This window comes from Epinephelus fuscoguttatus, linkage group LG10, assembly GCF_011397635.1.
Source record: "Epinephelus fuscoguttatus linkage group LG10, E.fuscoguttatus.final_Chr_v1".
Classification (NCBI taxonomy): Eukaryota; Metazoa; Chordata; class Actinopteri; order Perciformes; family Serranidae; genus Epinephelus; species Epinephelus fuscoguttatus.
The window spans coordinates 16,384,015-16,407,403 of NC_064761.1; the positions used below are offsets into that span (position 1 = coordinate 16,384,015).

At 37.8% G+C, this 23,389-nt stretch overlaps 1 protein-coding gene across 1 annotated transcript in view; it reads right to left on the reverse strand.

The window, feature by feature from the left end:
• The window catches only part of jak1 (Janus kinase 1), a 44,577-nt gene extending 25,845 nt beyond the window's left edge, over nucleotides 1–18,732 (reverse strand). The window contains exons 1-9 of the mRNA XM_049589051.1: nucleotides 18,453–18,732; nucleotides 11,491–11,702; nucleotides 9,884–10,007; nucleotides 4,896–5,049; nucleotides 4,157–4,320; nucleotides 3,069–3,337; nucleotides 2,114–2,229; nucleotides 1,251–1,433; nucleotides 158–315 (exon numbers count right to left, since the gene is read on the reverse strand). Of these exons, the coding sequence (XP_049445008.1) occupies nucleotides 158–315; nucleotides 1,251–1,433; nucleotides 2,114–2,229; nucleotides 3,069–3,337; nucleotides 4,157–4,320; nucleotides 4,896–5,049; nucleotides 9,884–10,007; nucleotides 11,491–11,695 (1,373 nt within the window). The 5' untranslated portion in view covers nucleotides 11,696–11,702; nucleotides 18,453–18,732. The remainder of the gene's footprint in view (nucleotides 1–157; nucleotides 316–1,250; nucleotides 1,434–2,113; nucleotides 2,230–3,068; nucleotides 3,338–4,156; nucleotides 4,321–4,895; nucleotides 5,050–9,883; nucleotides 10,008–11,490; nucleotides 11,703–18,452) is intronic.
• Nucleotides 18,733–23,389: the final 4,657 nt, after the last annotated feature.

The following is a 23,389-nucleotide window of genomic DNA, read 5'->3' on the forward strand; positions in this document are numbered from 1 at the left end:
TATAATAGACAAGGTTGGTGTGGGTTAAATACTAATCACTGACAGATGGTTAATGACTAATATGTGTAATAAGACTGCCTGTGTCCAGTAACACTTTGTGAGGAAACAGGCACATGCTTACACACACATTTACACCAATAAAACTACAAGTACTAACCAGATAGGTCCATGGCAGCTGTTTTTGGTATTGTGCACCACTGAAGCAGGGGCCACCTCCTTGCACAGGAAGTGATGAGCATCCACTGTCAGCCTGAAGTACCCATCCACGAGAGCTGCGAAGGACAGAGCCTCACTCCTGGAAGGCATTTGCAGCTCCTGAAAAGAGAAGATACGAGGAGAGAGCGATAAAGAGAAGGAAGAGGAGGTAATTAGAATAGGAGCTATTAGAAAGCCACTGTACTCCAGAGAGCTATCTAAAGGAGCAGTGGTGTATTACAAAACTCCAAATCTATCATCATTCATCATGATGCAGCATGATATCACCATTAGTCACAGCTGAAACCATCAGGCAAGAGGAAGGCAGAAACAAAAGTATCAAAACAAATGAAGCCGTTCGTCACATTAACTATGGAAACAAGTCAAAGCAGTTGTCCAAGTTGTTAAAATATGCAAGAACAAGTGATCCTATTATGACTGTGCTAAGACTCATCACAATGGTAATGACTTTAACATGTAGACCTGAGGGCACTTAAACAGCAAAGCCACAAGAATAATTTATTTTTTAAAACTGAATTCATAAATACCAAAACTTTGGCAGGTTCCTACACATTTTCAATTTCAAAAGTCCAGCTTATTGCTTTTATATTTTAGAAATCAGAATATTGGCAACAGTCTTGAAATAAATATTGTGCCACACTCGCTTTTCTTTTTTTTTCATATTTATCCAGACCTGGAAATGACTAAAATCAAATTCCATGCTGTGTAGAAATGCTGTTTAAGAAAAAAATAATGGAACAATGATGGCAAATTCTGGTGTTAATATGAATGAATTAAGAAATTGTTAGAAGAAACCTGTTTTTGGATACTCAAAGACAACATTATAGAATATTTACTGTAAACACAGTTTGTTTACAGCTTCCATCATAGTGTGACACTATTCCACCGTGCAGTGACATGTTGTTACTGACAACTGTATATAATAAACATATGAACTACAACTGAGGTCACTGAAAACAGATTTGGATGTCTAAGTGACAACAATGGAGGTCAATCCCACCGAAACGCAGCGCTCTTTGAATTGTTTGCCTCACCATCCTCTTGTTGTCCTGTCTGTAGATGGTGACCGTCGAGTCCTTGATGACAGTGTGTGTGATCTCATGGAAATCGCAGAACACCTCCCAGCCTTCGCTCGCTTCTTTCTTTTTGTCATTTTTCTGTTTGCCATCCTGCTTGTTCTTCTTTGACTTGTTTTTTTCCTTGGCGATTACAGGTGTCTATTTTAAAGAAATACAAACAGATATAAACACACAAACCATGATATAAAAAATAAACCAGCATTATTTTTAAACAATGTTAAATACTGCCATATAAAAATACTGTTATGACCTGTGCAAGGTTTGTCCCAGATAATACACAGTACCATCACACTTGGACAAGTCAAGTCACCGCAAGTGCTTATTAATTTCCAAAGTAATTCACACTCAATATCAAAATGATAGGAAATGTGCCCACTATGACATCTCATCATCTCATTTGTTGAGTGGTTTGACTGAACATATTTCAGTTCTGTATGCATAAAAATGGAAAACTTAAAGTTGAAGTCTTAAAAAATTAGCGAATAGGAACTACAAACATAAAAAAGAAGGCACTAGTTGACTTTCTTTTCTGTAAAATATTCTTATTTTATGCCTATAGGGACTTGAAACTTCTAATTTAGTGACTTCATATTGATCTTCGCATACATAACACTCCTAAAATAACCTTCTCTAATGCCAATATTCTGGTGACTTTATCCAACTTAAATCATAATTTTTCATGTAGAAATATGTTCTGTTGGAGCTACTCAACAGGGAATATGTTTTTCTTTTTTGATGTTTGACAACTGTTTGTTAGTGCTAGTTAATCCAACATTAGAAAAACTATCACAGTGTTCTTCACACATAGTTTGACTCACTGCAGCGGGCTTCTTCCTCCAGGAAATGCCAGTGGTACCAGTAACCAGGACCTGCATGTCATGGCTAGTCTCTATGTTCTGACTCTGGCTCTGCCCTTGATTCTGGTTGTAGTACCCTGAAAACAGCAAACATACATTATATCGCAGCAGTTACACATGCAGCCAAAATGTTTAAATACTGCAGATATAGAGCACATGCATTCTAAACAAAAAGAAAAACATTTATACGTTAAATAACTGGTTTCTCAGTACTGTTTTTGGAAAATCTTTCAGTGATTATGCAGGGATTAGTGAAGCCATGGAAATGTTTTACGGCTACTATATGTTTACACCTGCTCTTAACCAGGTTGCTCAAACCATCCAGCTCTGCATCAGTGCTTTATAATTTCACACATTGGTTAGAATCATCCAGGGTCTGGTCTACCCTGTGATAAGTGGGTTAATGTGACATGTAAACATCTTGTTCCTTTCACTTTTGGTTTTCACCATCTGCACAAAGTCACGCAATGTTTTAGGGTATACTTTGATGTCAACAGCCTGTCTTTTTTTTGTCAGAAGTGTGGGCAGAGCACCACAGATACTCTGCATGTAAACACACCAAACTAACCACTGTCACGTAACCACTAGAATCCAGTGCAGCTGATTAAAATATTGCAACGCAGAAATTATGATATTAATTTTGTGGGAGAGTAGCAACCTATCTTTTTCTCATCATGCTTAATAATTTGAATAGCAATAATAATGATATTACTTGTCTCTCTCTCAAGAGTTAGTCATTAAAGCAACTCCCGCAGGGATTATCTTGACAAACAAATAGTTCTCTTTGTAAAGTATCTATAATCTCCTATAATACTAGTAAAACTACATCTCAAACCTGTTACAAGCCACTAATCTGACATGGTGCTTGAGAACTTTAAGTCATGGGCATCCCCTTATCATCTTCCTGAATTCTTACCATAGTAACCTCCATTGCAGAGATCTCCTTCCTGCAACACGCTGAGAGAGATGGGCTCAAACACCTCACTGCCTAGGCCGCTGGTCAGGCCCTCCAGTGTAGCCAGGTACTTGATCTTCAGGTCATACGGCGTGATGTTGCTGTCCTTCATTGTGCGGCGGTTGAATTCGCTGAGGAATTTCTTGAAGACGTTGTTGATGCGGATGCGTGTCAGGAAGTTGCGCTGCTTGATGTTGCGGTTCAGCGATTCTGGGATGAAACGTTTGTAGCTGATGGGATTAAGATAGAAAGATAGATGGAAATCAACAATTTCGCAGAACCAGTGACATCTTTCAAATCCCTTCTCAAAAGTTATCCCTTTAAAAAAAACACTTGTTTTATTGATGCTAGCATAGTGTTTTATTTCTAACATATCTTCTCTGATTTATCATCACAATTGTTGTTTTTATCTTCTATTAATGTTGGGTATTTTATTATTTTTTTAATTGTGTATTATTCTTAATTTTCTGACTTTATTTGCCTCATTGCAGACTTGAAATGTTAAATTCTGCTTCAACCATGGAAAGCACTTTGTAACTTAGTTTTAAAAAGTGCTGTATAAATATAGTCTATTTATCTATAAATAGTTAAATTCTCTAAGTGCTTCCTATGCTTTGTGCAAGAGTTTTGAAGGTAAGGAAAAACAATGCATGATTTCTCATAAACTACATGTTAAAGTGGCCTTAAATAAGTGGCTATGTAACTTAGTGTGGTATGTCCGACTGTTTTTGTACTGTATATCTACAGGGTCTCGAAGCTTAAAATGTGGGGAGGGATTATAATGCTAAAGACATAAGCAACAGCGTGTGGGGTGTAGCTGTATGGAGTACCTTATGCCTTATACCTAGTGCATGAATGTGGCCGGAGTCCACTTGTCTGATAAGAGACACTTGAAATGAGCTAGTAGATTTTTATAAAAATTCTCAGGACAGCATTAGAAGGGTCTTTAAATGTGGGTGTTATTTAAGACCTTAATCTAAGCAGCACCATCCAGACTTGTTTACAAAATGAATGATTCAAGCCCATGCCATGTTGTGTCTTTGCTTTACCTGATTTCACGGGCATCTGTGGGTGAAGTCATATCCACATTCGTGGTATAGTGAGTGATAGCAAGCACAGCCATGCCCAAGCACTCATTTTCTATGTCATGCTGATCTACTTCTGACTGGGATGTCCTCAGTGGAACCACGCCTGTTTGGAAGTCATGCTGGCCCTGCACAACAATCACATAATATTTAACACAGAGACACACCAAATGCATATCAACATAAACTCCATTGGACATTGGGTAAGATATACTGTATGATTTAGTTCTTTACACTCAAATCCTGTCAAGACGACCAAATGAAATAAAATGAAGGAGCTATACTTTGGAATATCTGACCAGTTGTTATTGGAAAGTTGGAAACATCAGTTCCTGCTGAGTTAGAACTTTTTCCTGTCTTTTTATATATTCACTGGACTGAAAGGACGTCATTGACAACAGTGGCTCCTAATTACACTCTAGGGGTGTTACTATCTAAAGCTGCACTTCCTGGTATTGTCACATTTCCTTCCAGCTGTTGATGTTTTGAAATTCAAATGTGAACTGTGCTGATGTTTATGCCTTTAATCATAATGTACTTTCAAAGGTATTTTAGAGAAACAAATCACATATACAGTTAAAAAATGTTCTTGTTGAGTGAATTCTTTAAAATATATTCTCATATTTGCAACAATGAGAGAGTATGCCTAAAATGTTCCCATAACAATGTAAAGAAAGTCATCAGTGACTGATTATTCTTTCACCTGGGCAAACAGGTAGTCAAGAGACGCAGCATCCAGTAGGGGAGTTCCTTCCGGTGTTTTCTGTGGGCTGTGTCCTCCTTTGAGTTTACTGATGCAGTGTCTCCAAACTGGAGACTCTCCTTCAGTGGTACCATGCCAGTTTTTGAAATAAAACCTTTCGGGGGGGGGGGGGGGGGGGGGGAATTAACAGAATTAATGTGGGGTGTGCAAGAAAGCATACACGGCTTTAAAAGGCACTCTGAATACATAGTGGCTGGCGTTACAAGATAACAAGGGTTGTTTATGTCCAATGAATTCCAGAAACATATTGTCTTCTTGAATGTGCTGATTTCGAACGCTGGCCTTTCACCAAAGGCTGAAAACTCATCAGTGCAGAGTTGAAATATCATAATGACACAGAGAAACAATACAACAGGAAGTGCTCTACTTCCTCCTGTATTATATACAGTGATTAAAGTGTAAAAATGTCCATGACTAAAACTGGCCCATGGCCATTTTTCTGTCATGTTTACAATCACGTTTCACACAAGATACATACCTAGCCAGATAGAGTTTTAGTGCTGGGTAACATCTACATGTTTTTTTTAACTTCTACGTTTTGACCTCTTTTCCTGTTTTCTCTGAAGTGAAGCAATTTTTCAGCTAGTCTGTGCTTTTCAGAGGAAATATCATCAATGTCTGTTCAGCATCACAGACATCTGTCTATATCCTGTCATGACCAACACTGACACTGGGCAGTTAACAGGGGAAACTGATTGAAAAACATACAAAAAAAAGTAAATAAAAGAGAAAAAAACGATACTAGCAGCAGATAAAAATCCGCAAAATGAGCACATACATCCTAATGAAGGAACTGCTGAAATAATACGGGCCAGAGAGAAGCATTCAACCAGAGGTCATGAAGATATAATGCTTTTTGATACAGACAGGACTCCTTAAGACAGTGCAGGATGTGGGAGGAAGCCCATAGGACAAAGGGGAAACTGTTTGGGGCAACAATGTTAACTATACTTGCTGCCCCTTTCTTTCTCTTTAAGCTGCACTAGTAGTTAGGGATGCATGATGATACCAGCACCTCATCAGTACCGGCTGATATTGGCTTTAAAATTAACTATCAGAATTGGGCAATGTTTTTCACAATGAATGAATATTACATACATTGAAAATGAATTGTATTTCATGTCTCCATCTGCTGGTGAGCCATCCCAATAACAGTATGCATGCATAATGTGATGTTAATTCCACTACAGAAAAGACCTGATGATCACTAAAATTAGGTAGGGGAAAGAAGTGGGTATACCGATATCGGTGTTGGTTATCAGTCAAATGAGTTGTTACATATCCGCATGTCAGATATCTGCAAAAAATCCAATCCAGATCCAATATCATGCATCCATACTCGCAGTGATGGTAATATTGTCAGACTGTCAGTAGGCCCGCAACTTTGGTCCAGACTGATATATTTCAATGTGTAATTTTGTACAAACATTCATGGTCCCCAGAACATACTCCACTTATGCAGTGAACTTTATCAACTTTTGCATTGGCACAAGTTTTGTACAGATATTAATTATACTTTGACAACATATTATTTCGTTATGACATTCCCATCAGCCTCAGTTGTACTTTGCAATTTAGCAAACATTAGCATGCTAACACACTAAAATAAAAAAAAACATTAAATATGGGAAACATTACATATGCTCAACATCAGCATGTTGCATTCAGCAAAAAGTACTGTTGTGCCTAAGTGCAGCCTCACAGCCCCATCCATCCTGGTGGCACTTTAATCCATATATTTGTGTTTGTGTTCAACATTTGTTTATGCTAAAGATTGTGTGACCACAATACCCCGCCTGTCTGGCAGACTGCACTACGGTACGCAAAGCAGGCTGCAGCAAAAAGACACAAAGCACACACAAATATACACACAACACACGCCACAGTTAGGCTCATTGCACGCACGCATTATACTCCACAAGCTACTGTCAAAGCAGAGCACAGAGAAAGAGGAAGTGCAAGTGACACCACAGTTATGTTGTTTTCCCTCTTTGCCTGAAATGCTACCCCTAACTTTTAGAACAAAGAGGGACTTACAAACACACGCTCACAAAAACAAAACAAAAAAGACAGGGTCATCATTGGGTCAAGTATGAAATTTGGCACTACTCTTGGCATCACTTGTTAAGTTTGTAAAAAGCCAGTTACTCACTGCCTTCTAGTCCTTCTCTAATGGTCACATGCTTTTTCTGAGATTATATTAGTGTATGGCCAACAGTTAAAAACAGCCCATTCTGAATACCAAACATTGTTTCCGATATCTTTGGCCATTTTCTCTTCTCTTTATTGAGCCAAAGTGAGAGTCGAGATCTAACAAGCATGTGGAAACTTGAAGAATGTGTCTCACCTTGCCAAGCCATTCAGTGCCATTTGCTATGTTATGATCCTGTACAACCAGAATCAAAGTACTGCTGATTCATAACACACATCCAGGCTATTCAGCAAAGTGCCTTCAGACAATGCCAAGAATTCAGTGCTATTATGAAACTGTATGCAATTAAGTGATATGCTCTCAGGATTCATCTGATGGCACTGACAAGCACATGTCCATCCATCGCCTTTTATGTATGATTGATTCAACCTTTAAAACTTTCTAGGAACAGTAATACATATAATATAATTATAACACTTTTCTGAACAACGTTACATGATGCAGTTTTGACTTTGCTTTACTCATTTCACACCCCCAAATATCCTCACAATACTTCTTAATGTTGTGTTATTTACTCTTTATGAAAATCCACCAATAATCTGCATTTGCTTCTACTTGATAAATTCAGTTATGGTTAGAAAACCCAGCAGGTGTACATGCATGAAGCATACAAAATATTTATTTTTTTTTTCTTTTTGGTAAATTTGATTAAACACAAATTCTCAAAGTAGCCAGCTTCATAAAAATGAAGAAGATTGTAGATACAATTTCCTATTTCAAAGCTGGGGTGTGAGGGTGTAATTGATGTTGTTTGCAACACATTTAAGTACACTCATAGATGGACACATCACTCCTTGGAGTCCAGACTAAATAGATACAGCATTACTCACTGTATTCCATTTATTTTCCATCAATTGTTGTGGCACATGTCGTTGTGGCAGCGTGATAAACAAACTAGCCCTGGCATCCACCTTTCCATGTCTTTCTGTTCATTACGGGGACTCCTGCGGTGACACCAGGCCATCTAGGATATGTAGTGCCTCTAGTGTATTCACAGTCAGTCCCAGAGTCTCCTCCAATTTGGACATGGCCCTTAATACCTCCTACAGGAAGCATCCTGATCCAAATTGGATCCTTTCAATACGCAGGAACAGCACTTCAAGCAATTTCAACCAGTTAAATCCCACATCTCATTCTTTGGTCACCACCCAGAGCTCCTGGACCAAAGATGAAGGATGGAATGTTGACTTATTAGTAAAAAAAAAATGTCTGCCTTCAGGCTCAGCTTCCTCATCACTACCAGTGGTACATAAATCTACTTGTCCAAACTCCATTACCATGTTATATTTGAAGTCCGTCACTCAAGGGAGTAATTGCAACCCACTTGGAAGGGAATGCTCCAGAGTTTTCTAATAGACTTTCATGGCCTCTGACTTAGAGGTCCTGGCTCTCATCCCAGTTTAAGTTCAAACCACTCCCATGTGTACTGGAGGTCAGAGAACTAAATCATCGGCTCTGTGATCACACTGGAGGTCACAGAAAAACTGCATCATCCCTGCAAAAGGGAGCAGGGACATAATTCTGAGATCACCAACCGAAAACTCCATATTAGGCAAGCTTTTTCCCCTAAATACTTCCTTTCTCGTTTTTTGACCATTTCAGTTAGGGCTGGGCAATATGGAGAAAATCAAATACCACAACATTTTTACTAAATTCAATGATATAAATATTGCGACAATATTGTAAGAGACATCTGGTGCTCTGACAAATTATTTACATAATGAAATTTTTGTTAAATTTAATTATACGTAGTGTGGGTAAAGGCAAACAAAAGAACAGCTAAAACAGTCTGGTAAGTTCAGCATATTACATCACTTAAGAGTGATACAGCCTCTAAAATTAGGAAAAGACGACACGTAGGATATTAAGAATCCCCTATTACGTCTGGAACCTCCCACCTACAATGGGCTTGAGACGCACCCTTGTTGAAAACTTGGCTCAGATTAATCTGATCCCGTTTGATTCGGTGGTGGATACCACTTGCGACATCATCCCCAGCAGTATTTGAATCCTGAACCTTCTGCATGGAAGACAAGTGCTCTATAGGGAGGCCCAAACACGTAGGATTTTATGATGCCCAAAATCTAAGATGATATTTGGTCTCATATTACAATATTGATACACTATCTATATACTGCCCAGCCCTAAATTTAGTCTCCTGGCAGACCTATGATGACATAAGCACCCTTTCCAGGGACCAACCCTAAGACCCGAAAAAGGCTAGATACACTAATCTGCTGTTTAGCACATAGGTAAAAACAACAGTTAAAGCTAAACAAGAGAACAGGCCTGCCCCTGTCCCGGAGTTTGACTCCAGAGCCTAAAAGTAATCTCACATATCTACCTCTGTGATGGCATGCAGGCTGATTCGTTATGGTTTGTTTGGTATCGCTCCACCTACTGCTCCTCCCAACCAGAAAGACAAATTCCACATCCCAGGAGCCCGCTTTCATAGTCAGGTGTCAGCATGCCAAAGTTCCTGCCTTTGCCTGCTGCCCAACTGGCAATGCATACTTTATCTTGTAGGCTGGGTCTTTCCTACAAGTGTCTCATATAGTATATCTTTAAATTCTATTAAATAATATTTCCACTACCTTTAAAACTACACTGCATTTGATGTAGTTCAATGAGAAAAACACAGTTTCAAGTCAAGAAATGACTTCATGGAGATAAAAGGCAGCCAGAAAACTAATCTTCAACTCCAATGTAGTCTTACCTCATGCGATAGTGCAACTTGACACTGGTTTCATCTGTGATCTTGAACTCGTAGTTGGGAGGGTACCACGTGCCAGTTGTCTCATCGTACAGGGAGAAGAGGTTATGGCACAAGGGAGAGATTGCTGAGAAGGGAAAGAGAAAAGAGGAAAAAAAGATCAATATTCAGACCATTTATTGGATTGGGGTTGAGGCTTATTTACAGGCCTCTGTCCAAAAAGAGGACTTAAGAGCAACAGCAACTAATCTTCTTATAAAAGAAGCTAAACACAAAGGTCTACATGCTCCATTTTTATACTCAGACATATGTGAAATGTAGGACTCTGGTTTTAGTTTAATGTAGGCCCTCAAATGCCTGAAACAAAAAGAGATCATATTCATCTTTGCTAAGCTAACAGAGTCACCTAACCAGTCAGTTAAAATTGGTAATGGCTGTGTAGACACAGAGAGATGCTTCTAAGAGGCTCTGCAATGACACTTATCTAGTTTTACAATAACCGATTCATAGCTTTTGAACTGAGGTTGTGACTGATTTGCAGTAGTGCTATGTTCATATGACTGCTTGGAATGTAATGCATTTTATTTCACATGCTGACAGCTGAATGGAAGCACTTTGAGGTAAGGCAGTAATAAGCATTTATCTGATTTGAAAACATGAACAGACAAAGAGAAGTTCTCCTCTGTGAGAGTGGAGTTTAATACTCTCATATTTATTCCTCGCTGAACAGTTGAACAGTGAATTGACATGTTTCATTAAGTTAATCAGAAAGACAACCGTCAGCAGCTGAAAAATTACTCATTAAAGGCCATTTTGCCAAATTATTACAGAACAGCACACCCAAATGACAGCTTATTACCTGTCAGTGTGGCTGGTGAATGGGGCAAAAGTGAATAATAGGTTAATCAGGAAAGTGCACAGTAAGTGCTGCCCAGGCTGATCACAGCCACTCTAGACAATTCTTGTAATTCCAGCAGACGCATTACAGCGCGTTTCAGAAGCACCCCAGAAGCTACTAAAAATACACACCTTGTATAGATTTGAGAGCTGCAACACATTGCACAGGTCAGACAATAAACTAAATTAAAATAGCCCAAAAAACACCTGATTATCTACGTATGGTAGAGGCACAATATCAAGGGAAAATTACCAAATCAACTAAATCTGCAAGTCTACAAATTTGGGCAGCCAAAACACTCTGCAATCCCAGTGTGGTCTGACATAGAGTGTAGGACAGAACAAAACTGGCTTGCAGCTGGACCATGGAGAGCTGCAGATGGTGGAACTGTCTCTCCCAGTTCACCTACACTCAAGATGGCGGCAAAAATAACAAAAAATAGGGATTTACTCATCTCAAATCCTGCTTAACTTAAGTGGATCATAACATTTCGGGTATGGGATTAATCTGCAAATGCGAGACCAAACTGGTCAGGGTACACCTGGTGGAGATTATGAATATCAGTTTTATCTGTGTTTTTCAAAATATTCTTACTTGATCTATGTAAAATCTGTGAATAACATTTTTTAATAACATATCATCAGAGAGTACATCATTAAGCAAAGCAAGCAATTTTTGATTATGCCAATTAGCCAACAGGTCAGTAACTCACAGCATTTCTTAGCAGCATCCACACAGAGCTGCTCCACGGTGTAGCAGCCTTTGAAGTACTCTAGCTGGTGCACCTCCGGTGTGTAAAAGTGGATCTCCAGGCCCTGAGTGGAAGTAGGTGAGGAGGAGAGTTGAGCCCTCTTATTGGACCTCCTCATCTTCCCACAGAGTTGCCTGCTCAACTCCATCACCCACAGAGTTGGCATTCAGACACTGGATAAGTGAAGTGAAAAAGAGAAATGGGAGAGTGAACTTTGTGGCTTTCAAATTACACCAAAGTAAGCTTTGCATTTAAGTCTATTCAGAATAGGCAAGACAAATGAGAAAACACACATGGGAAACAACTGCAGAAATTGATATTTCTCTTATACACAACTTATTGTTTTTATATGGTTTTAAAAGTACTGATATTATTAATCATTCACATTTTCAATAAAAGTCTGTTTTCACACAAATCGGGGACTTTTGATACCAAGATCATTGGTATGAGTTTCCCACCCTGGTATAATTATATAATCGACACTTTCTGAGGAAATGGTTGACCACAGTGTAGTTAACATAGCCAATCAAGTGTTAAAAGGTGCGTGCGTGTGTTGCAGTAAGACTAAAGTGTTAGTTGTGAGCTCAGCAAACAGCAGCAGAGAGTTCAATGTTCACATACCTGATGACTCATATTAATACAGTGCAGAGCCCCAACTCACAAAAGCACAGAGAACGCAGTGATGTCTCACTAAACTACAAGTGAAATGACGTCAGCCTTGTGAATGAGCTGATGACATCAACATGGAGGACAGATCACTGCTGCGCAGGGGCTACAGGAGACTGTCTCCACTGCGGGATGAGTCGAATTGCTTGTCTACACCCCTGCATAGCAAAAGCAGCAGTCATGAGTCCATGTGGGGACAGCACTTACAGCTAAATGCGACTTGAAATAAAGATTGATAACCACTGCATCTAGGCATCTATTCACATTTGCTGTCACACACGTAAGTGTATAGGAACAAACTTGAAAAAGAGGAGAAAGGGGGAAACAGAGCTATAGACACATGGAGAGACAATACAGTGAGAGACAGACTGGTAAGAGTTTATCATCTCTTTTATCACTGACGTTTTATGCTTGTTGTAACTCCTGTTAACTTCCTACCAAGCTGACATTTCCATTTAATTACTGAACCCTTGGATGGACACTTATTCCAGCCTCTTAAACGCATCCTGTTTCACACTAAGCTAAAGCTGATCCATTCAGCTGCCAAGCTGAGACAGTAAATATTAGCTTTTTATATATATATATATATATATAAAAAGCTAATATTTACTGTACTTATATAAGTATATATATATATATATATATATATATATATATATATATATATAGCGGGGCATCCTCTAACAGTCATCATTTCTCTTCATTCTCAATTATTACAGCTAAATTTCTTGAGAAGCCTTTTTACAGTGAGTCATCACCCTACCTTTTAGAGTGAATGTGTTAATCAGTAAGTGTGTCAATCTCCCTTGCTCTTCCTCTTTCTACCTAAATTCAACATAACCTTCCTGAATGCCACTACAGTTTAACGCAATAAATATCTCTCGTAAATCTAATGTGGCATATTAAGAAGGTTATCTTTGACAAATGACATGTTTGAGACTGGTTGAGACTGACAGTGCTGAACTGATGCCAGTTTTACAAGAGTTTCACAATCTTTGGACCACATTTTTCCCAAGATTACTTGAGCTTGTCAGTTCTTCTCACTCCCCCTCAACAATGTCACCCTACCTTGTGTGCGTGCCTTTGTTTTAAAATGACTAGAAATATTGTTTCTGCCAGACAAAAACAAGACCTTGGAGCATTTTATAACACAACTAGTGATAGACAGCCGATCCTGGCAGGTGTGGATGATTCAGGTACTTTCTCCATATGCATCTGCGTTTTACCAAATACTGAACTAGGGCTGTAATAATTACTGTCATTATCAATTAAACTTTTCTAGAGTAACCAATTAATTGTTTGGTCTATATTATGTAAAGAAATAGTAAAAACATAATGCCCATCACAAAGCTGAAATCAGATTTTTACATTATTTTTTAACAAAAGCTTTAATAATTGAGCAGTTGTCGATACTGTTAGTCGTAGAAGTTGTCAATAAACCAGTCTATCAATCACCTAATTGTTTCAGCTCTTAACTACATAATTTTAAACATGCATGTTGTCACTTAGATCAGTTTGGGAAATATTCAACAGTTTGGAAGCTTCGGGTGGACTGGACCTCAAATAGCAGTTGAATTCAACTCTACTCAATTATTGCATAATGGCTGGTGTTAGTTAAATTTAAAAAAACCCAAAAACAAATAGGCTATATGTTTTTAGACTGGGTGGTTCAAACCAATAAGAAAGACAATGAACGCTAACCAAACAAACAAATAAGCTCCTCTGCATCATTTGCATCAATTTAGAGTTTCCCCTGCCTATTTAAGTCTGAGGTATGCAGCCCAGCTAAAAAAGGTGAGTAAAAAAACTGACCACAACCATCACAACAAAGGACAAGAAACTGAAATAAAGTTGATCACAGGTTACTTAGGTGTTCCCTGACTTTTTCTTTAAAGGTCAAATCAGTTTTTACATACAGTGACTGCAAAGGTGAGGAGCTATAGACAGTGGCCATTTAGTCAAGCAAAGCACCAAGACAAATAATCAAGGTAAGCAATGACTATCCTGTTCCGTAACAGGGTTGTAAAACTAGCCTACACAGGCATTTAAGTGGTCAAAAGAAGGAAGACAGTGGCTAACAAGCTAACAGCTGTTCATATATTTTTAAAGATGTCACAAATGTCCAGTGGAAAGTACCGCGCACTGATCAAAACAATGACACATCACAAATGGCAAGACAAAGTGAGAAGTACATCAAGGCCAGTCTTTAGTCTGACTGTAACAGCTTTTCATTCCAACACAGTAGATTGCAAAGGCTATATGAAGGCTTATACCTGATCAGATTCTCATTAATTACCATTTTTCATTTGGTGAGCGGTAATCGAATTCTCTCTACCTAACATTTTGGAAAAGACACTTGTGGCACACATCACAAAAATATCATTGTCACATGCCTTGTATCAAAAACTGTATTAAGATAAACATTACCAATCATCACTAATCTACAGTTTAATTAAAGCACTGGATAAAATGAATTCTACTCAATCAAACAAGAGCAGTGTACAACTCAGGTGCAATGACAGCTGCTTATAAGTTAAATCCAAAGACATTTTTTTAACTTATACTTCTGATTTCTCACCACATCCCTAACTGCTACTGGGTGTGATACAAACATATCTTTTATCAGGTAAAACTAGATTCACGCACCCATGAGGCAAGCCCATCAACTGTGAAATTCTTGACACTATATCCAAACAATAATGCTAACCCTCAAAAAATGCTGCTCTTGCTCCCGCTCTGCCAGTCATTATCCAACAAAAAGCCAAAACTTGGCATCAACAAAAAGGGCTGCTGCCAATCAGGGCAGACAAAATGCCAAAAACTGGAGTGAGCCTTCCTCACAAAACATTTCAGCCCTCCTGCTCTCATGTTTGAGATGGTGATTATAATAATGATTAAAGTTAACATAGTGAATGAGTAGATACTTAACTCACATTGACTGACAGACTAAAGATAAGGCTTTTATGTTTGTTTACATTCCGATACAAGGAGAATACTTGGATTTATTATCTGAGTACTTAAACACTATCTGGCACTTGACATTGATGGGTTTTTTTATTTCTGTATGGCACTTATGTGCAATCAATCTTCCTCTTTATGTCATGTTTTGTGCACCTTTTTCCATCTGTTTCCTGTTTTTTTGTCTTTGATATAACTACATTACTGCACTTAAATAATGTAACAAAACCAGTGGTGCAAAATACATTTACTCGGGTACTGTACTGAAGTACAACTTTGAGGTATTTGTACTTTACTTGAGTATTTTCTATTCAATGCTACTTTGCACTTCTACTCCACTACATATCTTTTTACTCCCCTACTACTGTTTGACAGCTGTGCTGCTGCTGGTTACTTTGTAGTGTCAGATTAATACAACATATAATAAACAAATGAATTGTGATGTATTATTGTAGATTATGCAACCTGGGTCAGCAGTATATAAATTTGTTTAAAGTCAACCCACCTTTCCCAGCTGCAATGTAAAGTGGTGTTCACACATAAATGTATCAATAATTTTAATCCAGCTATATAATTGACTATATATATTTTTGTTAAATGGGCCATTCTGCATAATGTGTAGTTTCTACTTTGGTACTTAGTATATTTTGACTATAATACTTTCAAACTTTTACTCAACTAAGATTTTACATGCATGACTTTTAGTTGCAGAGTATTTCTACACTGTTGCTGCTTTTGTACTTAAGTAAAAGATCTGAGTACTTCTTCCACCACTTCCACCTTGTACGTGCTGAGCTAAGACATCCCCCTAAATGTCAGAGCATTCATACATCATTTAATTAGTGCGCTATCCTAGCAGGGGGTTTCCTGTTCTTGATGATGCAGCACCCATGTAAGTACACTGACTTTAAGTGTGTGCATTCATTATTACTGCAGTTTTGGTACACCTCTGTCAATTGGTCAAAGTCAGGACACTGCCCTTCAAAAGTTGACACTGTTTTCACTGGATGTTCATTAAATCAATTACAACTGTACTATTTTGTGCAGGGAAAATAAAATCTATATTATTATTATATTATGGGTTCCCCCTTATCGATTCACTGTCTTTAAGGCATAAAAATCTAATTCCATGACCTAGTATATAAACTTTTGATATTTGATGTTATTTAATATCACAATAACCACCATGTCAATAACTCTATTAGGCCTAACTACAGTAAAGCACTGGTCCCAAATTAGAAAATCTAACAATGTGTCACCATAAACAAGTTATGTCACTGATTAACAGCCTTTAAATCAGAAAATCAGAAACTAATCAGTGAAATATTACTTTAATGGCAATTTACAAGACATCTTTTTGGTAGGTATGTCAATTCAGGATACATACTGTCAATTCAATATTTTATGCCCCTGACTTTTATAACCCTAAATTTAGTTTAGTGAGGGGGGACTATGCTTAAAAAACACACAATGCAGTAATTTGGATGAGCAGGATTTTTTTAAAAATGTCATCTTATTTGTTTCATTACATTTCAACAAAATGTTTTACAGCATGTCTCACCTTTTCAAAGTTGCAAAAACAAACGTGCCTGAAGTGAAAATACAGTGGGAAGACAATACGCTGTTACAGAAATGATGTCACAGAGGCCACTTGGTTATTACAGGGAAAAAGGTCAAATAAGTGATAAATCTAAAGCTCTTTGATGTTAAATATCAGGTTACCATTTAGCATTTAAATGTCATTCTTTTGATTTTACATCCAGTACAGTACTGAGTCTGAGTAGAATATTACTTCACACAAGTACGTTGACTTGATATCAAAGTGAATTGGGTTAAAGAAATTTTGGTCAAGTGTTACAAGTAAAAATGAAATAGCTCTGCAATTAAGGATGCCATGTGTTCATTCGGATCTTAATAAAATGCAGATCAAACGTAACAGTGTGGTTAAAGTGCTTTAAGTGTTCTAAGAGTTCCTGTCAAGGGGAGAGCTTCAAGAAACCACAGTCTTTCATCGTTTGAGATTAATTTTTTGTGAGTGGAGGTAAGGCCAGAAATTCTGTGTCTATGTGTGTTTGAGTGTGTGTGTGTGTGTGTGTGTGTGTGTGTGTGTGTGTTGGGCCCAGGAAGAGGCACCTACCTGACTGTCAACCTCAAACACGTGAAGCCGCTTACCTTTTCGTTGACAGGATTTTGCATGATTTAATAAAATATTTACATTAAAAGTTTTTATTATCAATGAATCTACATTATATCCTCAATTATTGGGTTAATTGTCCAGTCTATACAAAGTAAAGTATGTGTCGAAAAGGCCTATCAATAGCAATGGTACATATTCAGGTAATTACGACAGAGAAGTAAGAAAAACAGGAAATATTCACATTTGAGGGGATGGAACCGATGAATCTTTGCCAGGCTTGTCTAAAGAATTACTTAAATATTATATCACTTATCAGAATCATTGCCAGCTGATTTTCTGTGTATAGGCTAATAAAATCATCAACCAAACGTTACAGTTGTAATGACAGGCGTGGGACACAAAAGTGACAGCCAGATCATCTTCTTCCTGCTCTGTTAATGGGTTTAATTCCAGCTGACATAATAAAACCTAAGCACTGTACTTGAATGCATCTTCATAGTGTTGGAGCAGGGTCCCTGTGGTCCCTGTAATCCCCTCTGGTCCGACATTAAAGTAATAATAGGTTTCACTTTTCTTTCCCTCCCCATAATGCAAAAATGGAGGAATACGGACAGCTGGCTATTTTATAAAGACATTTCTTATCAACAGTTCGTCTTAAAGTGGTCAAATTCCCATGTAATTCAATCCAACATTGACCGTCGTTGTCAATTTTGTAACGTTAGCGTTAATCCAATATATGTCTTGAGATAATGTGAAACTTTTTATACAATGGCAGGGCCCTAGTTTGTGGTGGCGTTGTTATATTGGATTGCATCATAGTATCATAGTATGGCTTCTCTCTAGTAATTCGTCCTCACTCTGTCCACTGTGTAGGTCATTGATATTAATTAAAGGAATTTTATCGCTGTGTACATCAGCCCCTGGTAGCATCTATGCGCCACTGAACATGAACGTCTCACTGCTATCATGCCAAACGGACGAACGTAGGTTGACATTAGCTTGTTAGCCAGTAGCTGACTTACGCAGTCAAATCAAACAACAGCTGGATATTTCCCAACTTGACAACGAAGGGGAAATATGACAAAAGAGCGAGTGTGTTAAATGGACCAGGAGCTAGACGTTTCTCACGATGGGAACATTTAATAAACGGCTATTTACTCACCCCGCGATGCTTAGCCAGACAGCTGGCAAGTTACTTCCGTTTCGTATCAGTACATTAGACGCTTCAACCAAGTTGTAGCTCCCCTCTCGACGTATTTTAAGTGTCGTTCTTCGGCTGTTTGATAACGAAACCTCCCGAGAAATATATCCAGTATCCAGGGGAAAGGAAATATGAAGCTAAATCCACGGGTTTTGTTGATGGTAGCTAGAGCGCAGACGTAGTCCTCGGTATTCGGTACTTGCCTATGGCTCTCGCTTGCTTACCCTTCCTGACAAGTTCCAGCCCCTTTCCCGAAAACAACGTCGTGGCCTACTGTAGAACTCGGCTGTTGATTGGCTGCTTAGCCTGTCAATCAGGGTGACGACATCAACCCATAGCAGCTCAGGCTGGACTCAGCATCGACACATTGTTCATTTAGAAAGAAGAAGCATTACATTTCATATGATAAGAATGATACTGAATTAAAAAAATATTTTAACTTCTATTATACACTATATTGAAATATTACATGGGTTGACGAGTGGTAAAGCAATGAAAACAAACATTTTGTAAAGCCTTACATATTTTTCCCTTTAAAATGCCTTACATATTTTTCCCTTTAAAATGATACCCCTATGTATACAGTTTTTGTCTTGCCCTTTTTTGTTTCCCTTTTTAAAAGTATAACTACCTTTTTCAAAGATAATTGTATGGATTGAACATGATACAGTATTTTTTTTTTAATCACAGTGTCAATATGTTTTTACTACTCATGTAGTGGGGACTAAAATCTATTTCCATGAGGATGCACCTCCCATGTTGAGACAGAAAGGTAGATCCCATATTATTAGCCATAAAATTAAGAACTTATCTTGAGTATCTCCATTTTATGCAACTATAAACTTCTTCTCCAAATGCCCAGAATATGATGAAATGCTGTAGAAAATAAACTACCAAAAACTATATACAGTAGTTAAAACTAGTACAACCTTAATGAGCAATGAACACATGAATGCAGCAGTAATAATAATCCAGAAATATAGTATGTAATAGTAGAACACTGACAGGGATCATGAATGTGAAACCAACCTTAGTGTCAAACTCAATATATCATTCTGAAATATGAAGGTCAAACATCATACTGAAGTAACAGTAAGTAAAATACTTTTTTGTAATGGGGGGTTTAGAAAGTCTCCAAGGAAAGGCTGTAACGTCCTCCTAAGTGAGTAGAACAAGACATTAGGACAGAGGGTAGCAAACTTGGTGGCATGTAACTAAGTACATTTAGTCAAGTACTACGTTAAAATACAAATTTGACGTACTTGTACTTTCCTTGAGCATTTCCATTCCAAATTTCTGTTTCTACTCCACAACATCTCCTGCGCAAATATTGTGCTGTTTGTCAGGCTGACACCTTTATTTACTTTTCAGATTACAATTTTGCATAGCTTTTCTGTCCTGTAAAAACCATGTAGCTTCCCTTTTTTTAGTCATAAACTGAAGGATGAAGTGTTTCTTTATGGGTTGAGAAAATTCTCTGACATGTTGAGTTAAATATAAACTATTAAAAAAAACTTGGATGAGCTGGAAAATGCATCAGCACAAAGGCGAAAACAGGGCTGTTTTTAGGAGCTCATGAAATGGTGACTTTTTGGAGATATGTGGTTCTCACTGGTCAGTGGAACAAAGGATGTTATAAAATACAATGAACTGCCATAGATTAAACTACTCAACAGTATATAAAGTAATTAGTATCAATTAATGTTTAACATAAAAAGCAACATACACAATAATGCAACATTAACTCAAAAACTAAATAATATTTGCATAGCTTGGGAAGCTTACTTAAGTAAATTAAGTAAGCTTTTGAATGTAGCACTTTGTACTTTTACCTGGAAAGTAGTATTTGTGTTGTATTGCTATTTTTACATAAGGACGGGATCTGAATACTTCTTCCAGTTGCACACACCTTTTGAATACAGTAACAGGGAAGGTTATCTTTTTATCTTTGGCACTCTGTGGGTCATAAAATATAGGAAGTTCCTTCCGGGTCTTTGTTTGAGCTATTTTGTGGTTTATGTTTCCCAACCCTGACAACATGTTCTCATCATTCCTCTTTGTAATAACATAGCATGGGGCGCATCTCTTGGAAATTTGCATAACTGTCCTTTTGGAATTGGTTGTTTACTGGAAACTGCCTGAGAGCATTCCAGTGGTGAGACATTCCCATTATCTTAAGTGTGTTAAGGTATACCACGCTTCATGTCTTGCATCATGAGATTATCTTGCATGGTATGTGATATATCAGTCTCTGCTTTTAAAGAGACATCTTGAACAGGAGGAAATCAAGAACATGGGTGAATAATTGAAGGAAGTGAGTGAAATATGTGACAGATTCTCTCTTTACAAGACTAGGAGTCAGCACATTGTTTGGTGATGTCATCACAAAACAAATAATGGAGTTTCCCCAGTGACTGCAGATTAATGGCACACTATAGTGACTGACTACTAAATTTCTATACATAATTTTAATCAATATGTATACAGTATTGTAATAAATGACTGTGAATGTGGAAAGAAAAGTTTACTTCTTTATGTATGTTTAGGGAAAACTTAACTTTAAGACAACCTAGAATACAAACATTTATTAAATGGTTTAAAACACACTATTATGCATTTTTACGCAGCTATAAGGGCATCATAAGTGTTTATTAATGTGCAGTATTTGTCAGCAATTATAACCTATGTAGACATATTCTGCATTACTACAACTATTCATATACCAGCCTCCAGAACAATTGTATTTGCTTGCACCTACATAAAAATGTGTTAAAAAACCATTTATTAAATGTTTTATACTGCTTATACATGCTAAATAGAGGGACATCAGAGTAAGGTGTGGTATTTTTTCTCTCACATTAGTCTTCAATGTACAATTAGTGGGCACTTCAGCTCCAAATTACATCAGTGCAGCTGTTATCAGTTGCAAGGTCCACTGGTTTATTATTCCAGCAGGTTAGGGAATACACAGAGACCTGTGTAAATAAAAGGAAAACTTTCTTCCTGCAACAAGGGAACAAGGATATGAAGGTTTCTGTAAAACAAACAAAGAATTACATAAATGAAAAGGGCGGTTCAGTTAAGTGAGGGACTTCCCATGCCTCATCCCAGTGAGCATTTATCGCCTCGCATTAACGGAAGTGTGACAGAAATCCCCCGTGATCGTGGCTGACAGTGGCAGACAGTCTTGGATGTTCCCCAGAACAGTACTTGAGTATATTATCATCAGATTTAATGAGTTGAATTGCCTGATCTCATTTAGACAATACCTCTTTCAATAATTGCAAACCTCACTTCACTTTAATGTTTTATTAAAAAAAATAGGCTTTACCACAAGGTATCTAGATATCAGTAAATGAGTCAGAAAAACACATGTGAATCAAGGCAAGTTGAGCAGATTGAGGTTAGAGTGAGACAAAAACAAAATATGTATCATGACTCTTTGGGGATTTCCACCGTAGATACAGTGTGTACCCTTTGAGTGATTGTAAGGACAGGTGCAGTGACCTGTGGTTTATCAGACATGACTCAAACAGTCATGTATTATTCAAAGCAGGGTTCTGAAAAATATGATTCATTTCAGCAAGGTGACATCACCAGCACGTACAACACAAGTGTGTTTTTATCTGTTATATATTGATATCACATCTTGAACGTTACGTAAGACTCTCTAACACAACAATGACTTGGCATTTTATACCAAATTTAAGACTTTAGCAATGAATGATGTGAATTATACATGATTGTCTTGGATTATGTTCAACTGCTCTGCTTTTTTGGGGGGAACAAATCTTATTCATGAAGTAATGGAACAACAAATATGAGCTTCTTTTTTGTGTAATGAAAACTGGATTCAGCCAGATCTTTTGGCTATGCTAAATTTTACATCAGTCACAATAAGTGGGCACTTCATTTGTTTTAACGACTTTGCAATGAACATATTCATTATTGAGGTTTCAGGAACAGACAACACAGGTGCATCAATAAAAGATCTTTAGCTCCCTCTGTTGACAACAATATGGAGCAACCTATCAGACTACCTCACAGTTCAGCTTGTGGACCAGTGCTCCCAGTCAGCATAGATCCTGATTCTTAATAGTTATGTTGCAATGCAAGGTTCATCAGCATTAGAGCAGTCAGGAGGCGAATGTGGGCAGTTTTCTTTGTCATGTTTGCATGATGTAGCTCATTGTGATGTAGCTCATTGGCAATGCTACAGAGAGCTGTGACAACGTATTCAATATAATCTTAAAGCTGAACCCATGGAGTCTTCAGTCAGTCAGCTGTTGTGTGGCTGTAACCTTCAGTATTTAAGACACACTGAATTTCCAAAAGCAAAGATAAATAAAAGAACGTACACACTTGATTAAAAGAGATGTCACTTTATTTTTTTATAGTCAAGCATAAGTATAAGCAGTGAAGATAACACTAACTTACAGGTTTTGATTTTATCATTTTGCACACAATGTACTGATTAAAAAGGGGAAACAATTATGTAAATAACATGTTTTGGATATCCCGTTAAAGTTTTCTAAATCAACATACCACATTATTTTTTTGTAGACATACTCACACTTGTTCACCCTCTCTGCCGTCCTCTGACTCATCGGCCGAACGTGCTTTGACTCTCTGCACTCGTGTCAAGTTGGCAGCCATCCTTCAGTTATCACAGTACTGTACCTTCGATGGGGACAGCATCAGCACTGTGATAACTGAACCAGGGCAGCCTGACAAATCTAGCAGTCCGAGGCTGCGCTGTACTCATCGTCCGGCCAGGATCCCTGGTCAACAGGTGCAAAGGTAAAGTTTTCTTTTTGTGTTTTTTTTTTCCCAGCATATTCTCTGGTATCAAAACAACAAAAACTGTGTCTCCAGCATTTCATTTGTTACCATATAAA